The sequence below is a fragment of the Rattus norvegicus genome, chromosome 1 (genome assembly GCF_021556685.1).
Source record: "Rattus norvegicus strain SHRSP/BbbUtx chromosome 1, alternate assembly SHRSP_T2T, whole genome shotgun sequence".
NCBI classification, from domain to species: Eukaryota; Metazoa; Chordata; class Mammalia; order Rodentia; family Muridae; genus Rattus; species Rattus norvegicus.
The window spans coordinates 213985041-214002447 of record NC_141534.1 but is presented as its reverse complement, the minus strand read 5'-3'; the positions used below and the strand labels follow the sequence as shown (position 1 = coordinate 214002447).

The 17407-nt window shown below is 44.1% G+C and overlaps 1 protein-coding gene across 13 annotated transcripts in view; it reads right to left on the bottom strand.

Moving 5' to 3' along the window:
- Nucleotides 1-114: 114 nt before the first annotated feature.
- The window catches only part of Chka (choline kinase alpha), a 48651-nt gene continuing 31358 nt past the window's right edge, over nt 115-17407 (bottom strand). For 6 of the 13 annotated variants that reach the window (XM_087647257.1, NM_001398586.1, NM_017127.3 and 3 more), the window contains 9 exons: nt 12484-12597; nt 8303-8436; nt 7802-7906; nt 6805-6863; nt 4510-4597; nt 3644-3752; nt 2244-2350; nt 1680-1761; nt 115-1139 (listed from right to left, as the gene is read on the bottom strand). In XM_087647257.1, the coding sequence (XP_087503383.1) occupies nt 1080-1139; nt 1680-1761; nt 2244-2350; nt 3644-3752; nt 4510-4597; nt 6805-6863; nt 7802-7906; nt 8303-8436; nt 12484-12597 (858 nt within the window). In that variant the 3' untranslated portion in view covers nt 115-1079. Of the gene's footprint in view, nt 1140-1679; nt 1762-2243; nt 2351-3643; nt 3753-4509; nt 4598-6804; nt 6864-7801; nt 7907-8079; nt 8437-12483; nt 12598-15074; nt 15202-17407 lie in introns of all 13 variants that reach the window. The other 7 variants (XM_087647327.1, XM_087647286.1, XM_087647300.1 and 4 more) reach the window with 2 other exon arrangements.

Below are 17407 nucleotides of genomic sequence, written 5' to 3'. Positions count from 1 at the left end.
AATGAGGTGTGATGAGGAGGATGCCCAGCCTGGCACTAGTCATGTGGCTTTTCCACGTGTGTGCTAGTGGAGAGCAAGACATTGACAGACATATGAAGGGTAACAGCCTGAGAATAAGTTTCAAGTTGTTTATTTATCTGTATAATACAGTTTCGGTGGTAGCAGAAATATGTGCACAAAACAATTCAGAGTTCAGAGTAAAAAAAAAAAATTCTAGGTTTATCCCATTGGGTATTAATGTACATGGATTTCACAGCTCTAATCTACCTGCACCCCAATACCCCACACATACAGCTGCTGTCTCCCAGTGACATCAGATGGGAAGCAGCTTCAGAGGGCAATGGGCGAAAGCCCAAGTTCCAGGTCAGGCAGAGAGAAGGCAAGAAGGGGTGAGGAAGCTGGCTCCACTGCTCCTCCCCGGGAAGCTGAAGCATAAAGCACACCCAGTTAGGAGACACTGCAGTTATGGCCAGTCAGTGACACTGGCCCCTGTAGTCATGTGTACACAGGCACAGGAGGGCTGCAGCTACTGCCTGCAGATGCATACCCATAGTCAAGTGTACCCTGTACAGAAACAGCTGGCTGCCTCCACAGACCCCACAATTCAGGCTCCTCCTGTCGAGCCATTTCACAGTATGTCTGTTCACTTGCCCTTCAGAGTGTCTCCAACACATTGTCAGACTGTCACCTTCAAAGCCTGGTCATGAACGTGTTGCAGCACATTAATATCCTAAGTCAGCACTCAGTACCCACACAGCACTGCTCTGTCTGGCTGGGGCCTAAGTGGCTGAAGCTGTAGCCATGTAGCTGAAAGGCCTCCCGCTTAGGCGGGGTCTGAGCTATTGCACTATCACACTATATTTCTGCTTCCAATCATGGTTCAGAGTCCTAGTGAGAGTGTAAACAAAGATGAAAGAAATGTTACTCCACTTTAATATAGTCTGTAGTATCATACACATCGGTGCTCAGTAGTGAGACGTCCAGGCCTTCTGCCCAGGGCAGTGGTCACAGCAGCGCTCCACTGAGGGCCTGGTGCAGCCACCTCCTGCAGTCCAGTGGTGAAGAGTGGAGCCATCCATTCACACACCAAGCTTCCTCTTCTGGTCAAAGTAGGCATCGAACCTGGCTTGGGCATATTCCTGGGAGATACCAAACACAGTAAGTACTTCACTACACAGCCAGGCTGACCTGATGTTCAGTGCTGCTGTGGACCACCATGCCAGCAAAACCCACATCTGTGTCTCTGATTTCACTGTGCCACAGAGCATGTGTAGAGGTCAAGGAACAACTTGCAAGGGATGGTTCTCCTTCCACCATGTAGGTACTAGACTGCTCATCAAGAAGCTTGGTGGCAGATGCCTTTACCTGCTGAACCAACTCTATGACTTCAAAACCTGCTTTAAATATCCAAATACTTCCTGTCTTTGCCTCACGGCATCATTACCAAACCTCCAACCTAAAGGACAGTCATCTTAGTATAAGAGGGACCTGTCCCAAGAAAGAGTCTATGTCAAGGACAAGGACAGCTCCTATGGCCCTGGAGTACGGCAACTGTAACATCATTGAGAAGGACCTGCAGAGCTACATGCCCCAGTGCCACCAGGTCATCCAGCGCCAAAATCAAGCTCACACACCATAGCCCCCACACCATAGTTGGAAGAACTGCCCCTGAAACATACCATGTACCCAAATTCAATGGATGAGATCTTGGCCTGTACAATGGACCAAAGTCCCCAGAGGAAATGAGAGGCAAGGGCAAATCTGTAACCACAAAAGTGAAAAGGTCAGTCAGGGAACCAAAGAGGTCATCTTATACCCCAGCCATGCTATCAGACATCTTTCTTATGCTATGCGTGCTGCCTTGGCCCTTTTGTGGGACTATATGTAAGGGGACTGGAGTCGTTTCACCTCTAGCCAGCCATGGGAATACTTACTGGTGTGAATATACCCAGCTGCAGGGAACCCGGGACCCTGGGGTGCCCATGCTCTGCTACAAGAGAGCACACAGAACCGCCAGCTGACAGTAGCTCTTGAAAACCTGCCCTATGCACTCAGCAGGAAGTGCTCCTGAGCAGGCTTCTGTAGCCCACAGTCACCCACACTTTCCAGAGCTCCTGCTAAAGTTCAAGTAGCAGATGAGTACAGTCATGTCACCATCCAGCCTCTCCTTGCAAAGACACACACCCAACACCACTGACTGGCAACTGGCTATACTTGCCAACACACAGCAAGGAAAAGCTTACCTGTTGACTTCAAGCAACATGTCTTCTTTTGTAGCAGACTGCTCTTCACTGCTGAGGCTTTCAAAATCATTTTGGAATGTAGTCAAGTAACTTGAAATAAAATGGAGCTTAAAAAAGAATTAACTATGTTAGGATGGATGATTATTTCAACAGCTCAGAAAAAAATGTAACTAGAAAGTAACTGCCTTAAACTTGCACTGTTCTACAGTCTGAGCGCTGTCTTTTACCATTACCTCTGCCTGTCTGATAACTCTTCCCAGCTGTTCTGACAGCTCTGAATCTGGTGCTACCCATCTATGGATCTAACTTCTCTTCCAACAAGCCTAGGCCCTTTCCTCACCCCAAGCAGACCCATCATCCCCTACTCCTCCTGACCCTCACATAAGGCTGCCTGGCTTTGGGCATATTCAAGTTCATCCCCAACAGCCTTACACGGTGACCAGAAGAGAGTAATGATACTGTCTGGCATCTTTGCAAGCTCCCATTTGAAAGGCTGACCCTGGAATACAGTCTGCTTCCTGAAGCTTCTTCATGGACTGCTGGCTCCATAGACTCAAGATGTTCCCTGACTGATCTGGAGCAGTGGCTTGTTCACACCTGTCCTCACAGGAATCATCTGAGCCACCATCCTGCAGCATTCCACTTGATGCATGGTGCTGCTGTGCAGCCTGGGCTCATAATCCTCTTCCCCTCTCTCTCTTCCTTCTAAGCAGCCCCAGCAGTTAGGCATGTGTCATCTAGGCCCAGGCAAAATAATGTTTTTAAATATAAGTAAAATAGTTTTCCTAAGCTTCCATAATTTAAGCAGACCATCATGAACCTGGGATGTCTGAGTAGTATAGCAGAATACTCAGTCTAGCATGCAGGAGGCCCTGAGTTCATCCCTAGCTAACACCCACACAGGAGTGCTTTACGTTTTGTTTTGTTTCTTCTTTAATAAGTAAACAGTGTGTCTTTTTTTTTTTTAAGATTTATTTATTTTATGTATACGAGTACACTGTAGCTTTCTTCAGACACACCAGATCCCATTACAGATGGTTGTGAGCCACCATGTGGTTGCTGGGATTTGAACTCAGGACCTCTGGAAGAGCAGTCACTGCTCTTAACCGCTGAGCCATCTCTCCAGCCCCAACAGTGTATCTTTTAAAAACAAGCATGTACCAGGGATGGTGGAGCACGCCTTTAGTCCCAGCACTCAGGAGTCAGAGGCAAGTGGATCTTGGAGTTTGAGACCAGCTTAGTCTACAGATTGAGTTCTAGGACAGCCTGGCTTGAAAAACCTAATTAACTAACAAACTAACTAGCTAGCTAAATAAGTAAGTAAGTAAATGAGAAAGATGAGCGTGTAATCCTAACCGTGTGAACCCTGGCTAACTTATCAATACAAATGAGTCTCCTACCTGTTGTTTTCGGGTAGGATACTTCTGAATGTTTGCTCTGAAGAAAGGATACTTTTCATAGGTATAATCATACATCCATTCACAGAAATGATTTCCAATGTCAAATCCCCTGAAAGAGAGAGCAATGCCGTCAAGGAATGAAGCATGCTGCAGGACCTGCAGGTTCCCAGGGCAGAAAGGGAAAAGGCTAAATGAGGGCTGGGGAAATGGCTCAATTGGAAAGAGCACTTGCTGCTCCTGCAAAGGGCTCATGTCAGGCAGCTCACAATTGCTTGCTACTTTTAGTTGCAGGGAATCTAATGGCCGCCAAGAGCCCTCATGGGCACATACATAATGCATATACATACATATAAAAAGTCTATTAAAAGCTGAATGAACCTTAAATGGGATCTCTGATCCCCAAAGTAGGCTTCTAGAGTAGATCTGTCCAATCTAGGCATATAGCTTATAAATGTTAATAAATGGTCGTGTTTTTTATATGGGCTTACTGGGTAAGAAATTATCCCAACACAGGAATATGTATGGTAGCTTTAATGACACAGAAAGCCAATTTGGGTAAGCATCAGAACCACAGCAGACAGAGAACCAAAGGTGCTACCTGAATGCTACTTGGGCACCTGAGTACACTGCTTCTGGGGTAATCAGTTCTCTTGTCAGGAGAACCATCTTGGCAGCCCAGAGGAAGTGGCAAACTGCTGTGAGTGCCTGCTCTAACTGCATAGAAAGGCTGATTTGCCTCAGGGGCAAATAGCTACCTTTCTTGGTGGGGAAGCTTTTTTTGCTCAGTATGCTGTTTGAGCCTATAATTGCTTTATATCATAATAATGAAATGACACTGAAATTGGAATTTGACTATAACACATTACCTGTAATTGTAACTGCTGTATTCAAAGTCAATGAGCATCAACTTCTGCTTTTCAGAATTCTCTTGGCCTTCCAACAATAAGATATTACCTACCAAAAAATTGGGTGAAAAGGCATTTTTATAACACAAGGCTCAACCCTTGGGCAGCAGAGTGTGATTTTTACATCAAATGATTTCAGCTTTGGTTCTAAAGACATCATGGGCATACAGAGTACAAGTTTTGTCATGGCAGTGGCCTGGCTCTAAGCAGGAAGGCTCCAGGACCACCTGTTCCTAGTCTCTGTCTCTAGGATCTCTGCATAACTCAGAGCATAGCCAGACTTCCTCAACTACTGTCTGGAGCAGTACTTTCCAAAAACCTCACACAGTGTGTGTTAAGAGTACATCTGGGGGGTTGGGGATTTGGCTCAGTGGTAGAGCGCTTGCCTAGCAACTGCAAGGCCCTGGGTTCGGTCCCCAGCTCCGAAAAAAAGAAAAAAAAAAAAAAAAGAGTACATCTGGTTTCCTTACGTCAATGTCCCAGAATCTTGGAACTGGGTTGCTGTCATCTACTGCCCAACTGGGACCCAAATAATTTGTTCCTGCTTGCTGTCCAGCCCAAGAAGACCAGGGACAATGAGTGGCTCTATGATGTTTCCTCCAGCACTGAATCAAGGCAGGTGGGTGACTGCCAACCTGCCTGGGTCAGTCTAGTGTGTTCAGCAGCTCAGGAGTGGATGAGAGGGCCTGGAGCTCCATACCTTGCTAACTCTGGCTACTCTCTCCCCCAAGGTTTCTGATAAAAGTAACTTCTAGGTTTTGCAGCATATTCCTGTTGCTTCCAATGACAATGAAAACAAGAACAGGAGAAAGACACCCAAAATTGTATAATAAATAAATGCAACCGTCATTTCTATTTTTTCTACACTTGGCCATCAATCAGACAAGTGACTTGGTCCAGACTCCTCTCTGGTAATGATGCTCTGCACACCTCATCACCATCAGGACCAGAAGGCTGTGGCTAACAGGCAAAGCTGTAGCTTTCCTGTATATCCTGCTTTTCCCCATTGCTGGGCAAGCCATGATCAGCTAATCAGAAAAATACTTTGACTCAAATTAATAACTTATTGATGAGGAGTCTTCATAAGAAACCAATTTAGGGGCTGGAGAGATGGCTCAATGGTTAAGAGCACTGACTGCTCTTCCAGAGTTCTTGAGTTCAAGGTTCCACCCAGCAGCCAATGGAAACAGAGGTAGAGACCCACAGCCAAATATTAGATGAAGCTACAAGAGTCTTGGAAAAGAGTTGGGGGAAGGATTAAGGGACCAGAAGAGGATATGGACTCCACAGGAAGACCAACAGAGTCAAATGACCTGGACCCTTGGAGACTCCTAGAGACTGAACCACAACCAAGGAACAAGCATGGGTTGGACCTACGCCCCCTACTGCACATATGTAGCAGATGTGTAGCTTGGTCTAAATGCAGGTTGCCCACAATTGGAGTAGAGGCTGTCCCTGAACCTGTTGCCTGCCTATGAATCCCATTCCCCTAACTGTGCTGCCTTTTCTGGCCTCAGTGGGAGAGGATGTGCCTAGTCCTGCAGTTACTTGATGTACCAAGGTGGGGCAAAACCCAGGCGGGGCTTCTCCCTTCTCTAAGAAGAAGAGGTGGGAGAAATGGGGACAGGAGTTGTATGGGGGTGTGGGGTGGACTGGAAAGAGAGGTAGACTGATATTAGGATGTAATGTGAATAAATTAAAGAAGAAAAAAAAGGAGTTGCTTTGGTCATGGTGTCTTTTCACAGCAATAAAACCCTAACTAAGACACAGGGGAAAAAAACTAGTAAAATTCTTTAAGAGCAACATATACTTTACTATAATTTTCTCCAGTGGTGTGTGGGCATTTTCTGAGAAGGTGTTCTAAGTAAGTTGCATAGAGCCTGCACAATCTTGGGCTGCTTTGTAGGCTAAAGTAGGATTATCTACCATAGGAGTTATACACAAACAGGTACATGTGGTTTCATCCCAATTCCCAGTTTAAAGAAATTTTTTTCAGATCTTTCTAATATATATATTTTTAATATTGTAAATATAATTAATACTCTTCATTTTTTGAGAACTTGCTTTTCTAACTATAGTTTAGAAGGTTTTCTTTGGTATAAAATTCTAGCTCATTTTTGCACTTAAACTTCACTTGCTAGCTGCACCTTATTTCAATGTACTTAGTATACTTGTGCTGTCATCCTGCATGCTTCACACACATACATCAAGAGTCTTACACAGGCTTCGTCTTTAGCATGCCATGGCAATTCTTACCTTCTTGACAGTCATTATGACAAAACACAACTGGGGATCTAGTATACTGCAGCAATGACCTGGAAAAGAAAGCCCCACTGTTACCTATCTAATTCAGTAAGGTGCATGCATACTCTCATGGCTAGCACAGAGCAGCCTCACGAACACCCATCCTATTTGGTGGGATACACTCACACTCGTGTGACCAACATCAAGCCTGCCTTCCAGCACAGCACACTCACACATCTAGGACCACGTGTCACTGTATGTCTCAGCAGAGAACCCACTCAACTTCTCTGCACTGCAAGCTCTTCCCTACTGGACTACTGTGTCCTCTGCTATCCCAGAACATACAAGTGCTCCTCATGAGCCTAACCACTGACTTACATGCCCCTAGAATGGTTCCTTCACAGCACGCATAGAACTAACTAGACAGTTGCTTTCTGTCCTAATAAAGCAAGAGTTCTAAAGGTCTTGGCACCATTTCCACATGGCATAGCACACAGGCCTGCACCCAGCCTCACCAGAAGGACACAATATGGGGTTCTGCTCAGAAACCAATCTCAAAATTTTCAATGTCTGCCAAAGCTAAGGTTGGCCTACCATCTCCCTGGCCTACTACCCCCGTACCCCCCATCCCTCCTGTTCTAGGTTAAAAACCTCACTTGACCTTGGACTTTCAGGGCTGGAGATATGTCTCAGTGATTAAGCTGAATACTTACTTGTAGAGGAATTGAGTTCATGAGTTCAGATTTGACAATAAAAATAACATCTTTTAAAGACAAATTTACCCTGCCCTCTCACACACACCTTTGATCCCAGCAGAGACAGAGACAGAGGCTAGCGGTCAACAAAGTGAGTTCTAGGACAGCAAGTCTATACAGAGAAACACTGTCTCAGAGAGAGAGACTGCCAGGTTCAATCCATCCTGTTCACCAGGACTTACTACTAAGAGAGCATTAATTCAGTAGATGACGAGCTTACTATGTCAGGATAGGGGACAGAAGGCTATACTCACCTCAGGTTCTCAAGCTCGAGAGGCAGATTGTAAGAGAGGAACTTGTGCAGTTGTTGAACTCTGGCCTCCCTGCTGAATTTAAGTCTTAGTACTTGATTCAGGTATCTGCCATAGGAAGGACAAAGACCAGTGCTAAGCTGAGCAGGTGTATTCTTAGGCCTCACTCAAGCACCCAACTCTAGACAAGCCCAGCACCAAGGAAGCCCAGTGTTTCCAGGAAAGAGGGAGGGGTGGTTGGGCCTACAGTACTCAGGGGAACCAGCTTTCCACCCACCCACCTGATAGCAATTTTGCAAACAAGTCTTCATTCTTGGTCCAGGAATTGATTGATACATGCAAGAAAGACTTAATCATGAGACATACATCACAAGTAATGGCATGCACACCAGTGAACCAAAGGGGTCTCTGACCACCCTGGCAGATGAAGGGAAGCACTCACTTCTGTTACTGCCAAAGACACCAGGGTAAGAGTGATGAGGACCAAGTAATTTCAACACTTACTTTTCCATTGTTCCAAAAAGCCATTTTGGTTCCTTATTGAATGGCATTTTCATACCATGAAATGTGGCCATTTTTTCAGCTATTTCTGCAGAAATATCTGGTAAACATAATTCTTCAGTGTCCAATCGCCGGCTCTGGAAACAGGAATCAGGAACTGTCATTTACACATGCAACCTAACAACTGTACTAAGACCACACCACTTTAGAAACAGGAACCAGTTAAGGTAAGTTATTAAAGTCTCACCCAGGGCACAAAGTTTTCTTAAGTAGCCCAGCATGGTGGTGCATGCCTTTAATCCCAGTAACTCAAGAGTCAACAGCAAACAGGTCTGTGAGTTCAAGGCCAGTCTGGTTTAACATAGTGAGTCCCAAAAAAAGAAAGACACAGCATCTCCACAGGTGATACCCAGTAAGTGCCATGGTACGTCTATAGAGAAGCATGGTATACGTTGAGAAGAGTGTACAATGAAGAGCAGGGTGTACAACAAGGAACCGGTCCATTTCATTAAGAACCTGAGGAAATTCCTCCTTTAATGAGCAAAACACACCATTCTCTTGTGACATGTGATAGATCTCTACAGCTACAGCTGACATCAGCACTTGTTAAAACTGGTAGCTGAACATCTTCCTATCAGAGAGGCCCTAGGTTCAAGAGGGCTACCACTGCCCCTGCTGTATGGGTTGATATGGAGCAGGTATCAGACATGGAGGTCAAATCCTAGCCTGTAGACATTGTGTTGACACTTATCAAAAGTACTCCCAGAAACATGTCCTTAGGCTACTGCAACAACACAGTGTACTTATTAACAAAGCTAGGCAGTTTAAACCTATCACACGGCTAAACCATGTATGTTTTTTTTTTGTTTTTGTTTTTGTTTTTTTTTTTTGTGGTTCTTTTTTTCGGAGCTGGGGACCATATATGGTTTTAACCTGTTGCTCCTAGGGCTGCAAGGAACAAAACAGCACAAGATTAAATCAAGCACAAAAGAAAAATGATGTAACCAAGAGATTCAGGGCCACTCCTCTCTAGCTACTATGAGAGTCTGACACAAACACAACACATTCATTATAGGAAACTTCTTTGCTTGCTTTAAGACAGTGTCTCACTGTCTAGCCTGGAATTGACTATGTAGACCAGGATGTGGCCTCCAAGTACAAAGATCATCCTATGGGCTGGAGAGATAGCTCAGAGGTTAAGAGCACTGGCTGTTCTTCCAGAGATCCTGAGTTCAATTCCCAGCAACCACATGGTGGCTCACAACCACCTGTAAAGGGATCTGATGCCCTCTTCTGGTGTGTCTGAAGACAGTGACAGTGTACTCACATACATAAAATAAAATTAAATCTTAAGAAAAAAAATTATTAAAAAAAAACAAAAAACAAACATCATCCTACTTTTGCTTCCTGAGTGCTGGCATGCACCACTATGTCTAGCCTTCTTGCTTGTTTTTAGACAGCATCTCAACTGTGAAGCCCAGGCTGGCCCCGGATTTAGGGTTACCCTTTTGCCTCAGCCTGCTGAGATTACAGGTGTGAGTCACCAGTCTGGCTTAACACTTTCTTTTCTTTCTTTCTTTCTTTCTTTCTTTCTTTCTTTCTTTCTTTCTTTCTTTCTTTCTAAGATTTACTTATTTATTTTTTGTATACGAGTACACTGTAGCTGTCTTCAGATACACCAGATCCCATTACAGATGGTTGTGAGCCACCATGTGGTTGCTGGGGATTGAAATCAGGGCCTCTGGAAGAGCAGTCAGAGCTCTTAACTGCTGAGCCATCTCTCCAGCCCAACATTTTCTTTTCTATGTAGAAGAAATACACTCATAATACGACAATAAAAAGTACAGCACATAAGCAAGGAACCCACTCATTAGTTATCAAGCATTGTGTACTATACATAACCATATGTGCTATGCATTTTTGTTTTTGTTTTTGTTTTTGGTGAGACTCAAATTTTTTTTTTTAATTTGGATGACTATGCCTATTTAGGAAAAAAAGGAGCTAAGATACATATTTAAAAGGACAAAAAAATAATACAACAGGGTCTCATATAGCCCAGGCTGCCTTAAACCTTCCAATGTAGCATAGGATGAAGGTCCCAGCCTTCAACTCCCAAGTGCTGGTATTACAGATGTATACCATTTTGTACAACAGTCCTGAGGAACTACTTACTTACAGAGCCTCAATTTTCAGTCTTTACCTAGCTTGGAACTTCCTATATAGACCAACCTGGTCTCCAACTCAGGTATCAGTCTGCCACTCCTTTCCAGGTGCTGGGATTAAAGGAGTGTTCCACTGTGTCCTACATGTCCTAAGAAGATTTTTATGTTTTGGGGTTCAGTGCAAGGGCTTCACTGTAATGCAAGGCTTTGAGTCTCAACAGTTTTCTACATCCATTTGTGTCTATGGGTTCTTTACATGAAACTAAAGGCTTATATGGTCAGTCGAGTCTCCCTTGGTCACCAGTTTCCCTTCTCCCTCCCTTTGGAGATTTGATGAAAGATTTTCCATCTAAGCCCAGCAGTGGTGGCACACTTCAGTCCCAGCACTTGGGAGGCAAAGGCAGGTAGATCTTTTGAGTTTGAAGCCAGCTTGTTCTACAGAATGAGTTCCAGGAACTATACAGGGAAAAAAAAAAAAAAACAATTTAAAAGAAGAAGAAAGAAAGAGGAGGAAGAGAAGGAGGAGGAAGAGGAGAAGAGAGGAAAGATTTCCCAGGAGGAAGAGGAAAAGGAAGAAGAGGAGAAGAAAGATTTCCTGTCTCTTTCAATGTAAGCTCTGTAAAAACAAGAGTCACAGTGGCTCTTTTCTGCCCTGACTCATGGTGCTGCCTATGAGAATTACTGTATACAAGGCTGTCCTTTCCCACAATGGATAGGACCCAGGACCCAGCACAAGGTCACCTGGCTGAGATGCTATTTGCCACAGCTCAATATATATCCACAAGGATGATGGAGGAGTTCCAGAAAGACTACATTTATTAACAACAAAACAAAACAAAAACATTTAGCTGGGAGGTGGTACACTCGAGGCAGAGGCAGAGGCAGAGGCAGAGGCAGAGGCAGAGGCAGAGGCAGAGGCAGAGGCAGAGGCAGAGGCAGAGGCAGAGGCAGAGGCAGAGGCAGAGGCAGGCAGATCTCTGTGAGTTTGAGGCCAGCCTGGTTTACAAAGTGAGTTTCAGGACGGCCAAGCTACACAGAGAAATCCTTTCTCAAGGCAAACAACAACAACAATAGCAGCAGCAGCTGCCCCATGACAAGTCAAGGAAAATACTGACACCTTGGAAACAAGAACTGGGCCAGAGCAGCAAAATGGGATGAAGGAAACCTTAAACAGTGGGAAGAGGGAGGATGATGGAGACAAGAAGGAAGAATAAGGAGTTCCAGCTTGAATGCTGCTCCATCCCATAAAAAAAGACCCCAGAGGCTAAGAATAAGGTGAAAGAGGAAACGTTTAAGTGGCAACAAAACGGTGAGACGTGTGTGTGCATGTGTGCACCTATTTTTTAAATCTTGTTAAAGATTTATTTTTATATGTATAGTTGTTTTGCCTCTGTATGTCTGTACCACATGCATGCCAGAAGAAAAGAGGCCAGAAGAAAAACGTTGAATCTCTTGGAATGGAGTAACAGATTCTACTTGTGAGCCACCAAGTGGGTGCTAGGAATTAAAACCCAGGTTCTCTGGACGAGCAGCCAGTGATCATAACTGCTGGACCAACTCTCCATCCTCTCACATATAATTTCCCTTTGTATGACTATGTCTATGTATGAAAGAAAGGCTACAGCACAGTTTAGATGCTAGGCAAGTACTCTACTATCTTGGTTCACGCCCAACACATTTTCTCTTGTCTTGCTTTACTTATGACTCAGTTTAAATAAGTCACACTTAAAAAAAAATTGAAGACTTCTTTGCCTTATTTTCTGTGAGTGAGAGTCTTATCTGCATTGTGTATTTATTTGTGCACAATGTACACATCCTGAACTGGCACTGGACCGAGCCAGTACTGAGAACTGAACCCAGAGCCTCAAAAGAGCAACGAGAGCTCTTGATTGCTAAGCTATCTTCCATTTAGTATTTCCCACATTTGTAAATCCCACATTTAGTATTTCAAATGACATTTAGCATTCTTATTTTGCTACAAGAAGGAAAGGGAGTCCACCCTTGTGGTTTCCATAATCTTACCGGGATAAACTGCTCCAGTCGGCCTTGCGGAAAGATGCCATAGAGTTTTGGCCCAAGTGACCTCTCTGCAAGAATGGCAAACATAACACTCTCCAGAACCATTGCTTCAGCCCCCTAGAACAGATGGCAACAGACCAGGCATTAGTGTTTTCCTAGACAGGAAGTGCTATCTCAGGAACAGGTTCCTCCAGGATGCTAGGCCTTCTTTGGCATGGGCAATGATTCTCCTCTGGGCAATGATTCTTCTCCATCCCTCCCTCCGTCCCTTCCCCCTTACACACACACACACACACACACACACACACACACACACACGACTTTTTCACAGCATTATACTATATAATGTTTTAAATTTAAGTCACTAATTCCAAAAATACAATTTTCCCTCCAAGTAGTGTTTAGACTAAAAAGTTCTACAAAGCAGTACATTACATACTCTGTAATTCTCTGTAGAAAATGCTTTAAGGTAAATAAAAAAATTTGGTATCTTACTAAAAGTTGTGTTAACACTATTTGTTTTGATAAAGTCTCAGGTAGCCCAGGCTGGCCATGAACTATGTAGCAGATGATGCTCCTGCCTCTGCTGGGATTACAGGAATGTGCCACTACATTCACTTTATTTGGTACAGGGGGGACCTAAACCATGACTTCTTGCATGCTATGCAAAAACTTTATCCCCAGCCCCAACCCATGTAGTCCTAAGTGCCTGTGGTTATTCCTATGTTGTTACCATGCCAACTGTATCTTAGGGAGACAGTTACTGGGCTAACCATAACGGAAGTCCTTTCCCATGTCGAATGGTACTCTCCAAAGCAAGTCACTTTACTAAAGTAAACTGGCTTATTAGTTAAGGGCCGCTGCTTTTATCCTGTCTGTTCATTTTACAACATTACTGTTGAGTCTCACCCCGGGCTTCTCACCAAAGACAATGTCCATTCTGATGAAGGTGACTTAAGGGCCTCTCCACTCAGTACCCAGTGAGCTTGAATGCTCTAAAGGCTGCCTGCCTAGTCCGTGGGCTCTAGGTTCTGAATTTCAGTTCTGGTCTGTTATGTTCTCTATAAAGCCATATGTTCTTCTTTAGGTTTACTTTGTGTGTCTGAGTGCCAGTCCGCACAGATAAATGTACAGAGTGGGTGCCTGGTGCGTGACCAAATCAGAAGGTACTGGATTCTTTGGCAGTGGAGTTTTGGATGGCTTGAGTTACTGTGTGGATACTAGGAACCGAACCTGGGTCCTCTCTAAGAACAAGCGGTCTTAGTCACTCAGACATCTCCAGCCTCCTCCCTATCTTTATCTTTATCTTCTATCTTTAGTCCTAATAGCTCATGGAACTCTCTCTACCTATGATTTCAAAACCCACCTTTCCCCCAATTCATATTCCTGTCACCCTGAAAACAGCAAATTAGGTAGGGCATGTGAGTTGTCATTTGTTAAGAGTGGGTGGGAGGGTCTTTGGCTCTCCACAGAGTGTTACTTACTCATTTAGTGTCTTAAGTCTTAGTTCAGATTCCACCTTAAATTTCAAAAACTTTATTTTCTCCATGCAGGCAGTTACATGCCATGGAGCCCATGTGGAAGTCAGTGGATAACTCTTGGGTGTCAAGACTCTTACAGGGTCTGAAGATCAGACTCAGGTAGCCAGACCTGAGCTAGGGCCTCTACCAGTCGAGTGCCTCACTTGGCCCCAATCCCACACCGAAAGAGGTGTGTGTGTGTGTGTGTGTGTGTGTGTGTGTGTGTGTGTGTGTGTGTGTGTGTGTGTGTGTGTGTGACTACTTCTAAAATCACAACTTTCCCCCTTCTTTCCAGCTTTCAGGTGATTTTTTTTTTTTGATCACTCTTTGATGTGCTTTTTCTTTGTTTTGTTTTGTTTGTGGGGTTTTTTTTTTTTTTTTTTTTTTAAAGAGACAGGGTTTCTTTATGTAGCCCTGGCTGTCCTGGAACTTGCTCTGTAGACCAGGCTGTCCTCAAATTCAGAGATCTGATCTCCCTTTGTTAAGAAATATGCTATGGTTGAATACAATCCCAGATAAACATGCTCGCAGCATTCACATTACAAAACTCAGGGGGCTTAGAGTTTAGCTCATAGTAGAGCATTTGCTTAGGAAACAGGAGGTCCTGCATTGGTCCTCAGCTCTGAAGGTTTTAAACAAACAAACAAACTGACAAAAACTGAATTCAGAAACTGAGGACAAGCTCATTAGGCAATGGTAGAATACCACAGCTGATAAGACAAAAGAAAGAAATGCTGTTTCCAAAGCCGTCAAAGCATACAAAATCTTAAGTCAGTCATGGACAAGTGCTTGCTCCTAATCCCTTCAATTAAAGACTAACTATAATCTTGTATAATCCCCATATTAGTCTATATTATACCTTGTGAGGCTCAATCTGTATTTATTAGTTACAAGTTTGTGTATTTGACAATATAGATATTAATTGGTTCAGACTAAGGAATTGGGTATCACATGGACTTGTATCTTTTTGACAACACCGAATACCTCTGTTTAGCACATGAAATGTTCTTATTGCTCATCTAACCCTCGTAACACATTGGTTTAGGAGGGACAGTTACTGCAGCCCTGTCTGACCTGAAGACCGATACTGCAGAGACTCTCAGGGGAGCTCAAGCGAAGGCCCTCAAGGTGTCTGTCCTCTGCTGTAGTCCTCTCCCCTGTAGGCTGGGAGCAGTCTCCTCGGCGCCTCCTACAGTGGAAACTGCAAAAGCAAGCAGAGCCTGACCATAACTGAACAAGAGTATCCTGGGCTGAACTCTAGAGTAGGCAATCTACCAGGTATGGCTCCTTGTAGCTCTATGCCTCCTGTAGAACTCCCCCTCCCCCACATTCTAACTTCCAGTTAAATCATTTCTAAGCTTCTTTTGTCTAAAAATCCAGACTTGTTATGATTAAAATTTGTTTTCCAACTTCCCGTACTGCAGAGTGATTACGATGACCGTGAGGGTTCAACTGTATCTGAAGTGTTACATTTTGTATTTTTTTTTCTTTTGACAGTCTTAGGTAGCACTTATTGACCTTGAACTGGTTATAGATAACCCTGAACTTCTGATCTTCCTTCCTGCTGGGATTAAAAGTGTGAACCACCATGTACAGGTCTTACAATGCTTGCAGATGGAACCCAGGGTTTTGTACATGACATGCAAGCAACCTGTCCACATAAAAAGAAAAAAACTTGAGAGAGAAAGAGAAAGAGAGAGAGAGAGAGAGAGAGAGAGAGAGAGAGAGAGAGAATATATATATGAATGTACATGTTTGTGGCTGCCTACATGCCACAATATGGAGGTCAGAGGACAACTTCCAGGAGTTGGTGTTCTCTTTCCATCATGTGGCACTGAGAATTGAACTCAGGTGGTTAGGCATAGGGGTAAGTTGACTTAAATGACCCACTGAGCCATTTTGCCAGCCTTTTCTGGTTGGTTTTGGAGACAAAACCTTTGCATAATTGTCCAGGCTACTCTTAAATTTCCAATCTCCCTGCACCCCCTGCATCAGCTTCCCCAGTGACAGACTGCAGGCAGACAACACAATACCTGACCTCATGTGTAAGATTTAAAGTTCAGTAAGTTCATCAGTGCCTGTCTTAGGTGTGTGGCAGCACTGTCACTGGTACCTGGATTAATATTCTACCTACTCCTGCAAAGCCCATCAACCTGCACACAGATACAATCAATTCCAAGTCCCTGATGCTCTCCCTGGTGGCTAGGTGAAGCAAGTGAGCAGTGGTCAGAACAAACAGGGCCTGGCCCCTAGCCAACAACTCCATTTCATCATCTGGGGCAGCCACAGGCTAGTGCTACTTTTTTGGAGATATCAATACCTCAACTATTTATTTTGGTTTCAGAAATAAAACTTAATCATTCATTGATTCAGAACACAAAATGTTTGATAAATATTCAGCATTCTACTAAATATCAGGGAGCCAAAGAGTAAGCCCCATCAGGCCCTATCTGTATGGAACTCACAAAGAGAACTAGGAAATGACTAAACAGAATTACAGGAGTCAAGGCCACAAAGGGACAGAAGGCTGGAAGGACAAGCTATGAAAGGGCAGTGATATCCAAACAGACCCAGGACTGCAAGGTACAAATGAGCTATGAGTTCTTCTGATGGAGGAAGTCTGGAGCAGTCAAGGAAGTGAGAGAGCAGTTGCTCAACTGGGCAACCAGGGCAGACAGGAGCAGCCTGTGGGACAGACAGGAACATGTGAAGCAACATACACTGAAACCTTATGCACTGAGAAAACTCCCAGAGCAAAAGTGAAACTGGCTTATTGCTGAGAACTCCCATTCTACAGCAGTGGTCTCAAAGCAGGCACATCAGTAAGCACCCCTAAGGCTCAGGAAACATCAAGGAAGGGGAAGTGGAAAGAGTGCAATGGCCAGGTAATGAGCAGGAATGCTGCACCGAACTGTCTTCATGACATGATGTGGCTGTTGCACTTGGGAGCTCACAGCAGCTGTGGTTTCTACATTAAGACCTGCACAAAATCAAGCCAGTCAATGTCCAAACAGGAGAGCAGTGACTGTTAACACTACCACTTCTAGCTGAGGGATCATTAGCAGTTATTGGCAGTTAATGGTTTCTGGAGCTTCCCTAAGTGTGTGGCCCTTGCTGATTCCCACACCCTTTCTAATGGAAGGCTCACATTTATCTGCATGCTGGCAGTACTAACTGGACTGGACTCTAGGAGTTGTTGTTTTTCTTAAAGAGGACACATATTGGGTGGGGTTTGGAGGAACGGAAGAGGAGTACTGGGTTAAGATGATCAAAGTACATTATATAGAAAGTGGAGATGGTTCCAAGGATAAGAGCACTCGTTGCTCTTGCAAAAGATACTGGTTTGATTCCCAGCACCCACATCGCTTACAATCTTTAACTGGTTTCAGATTTTTCCTTTTTCCTTT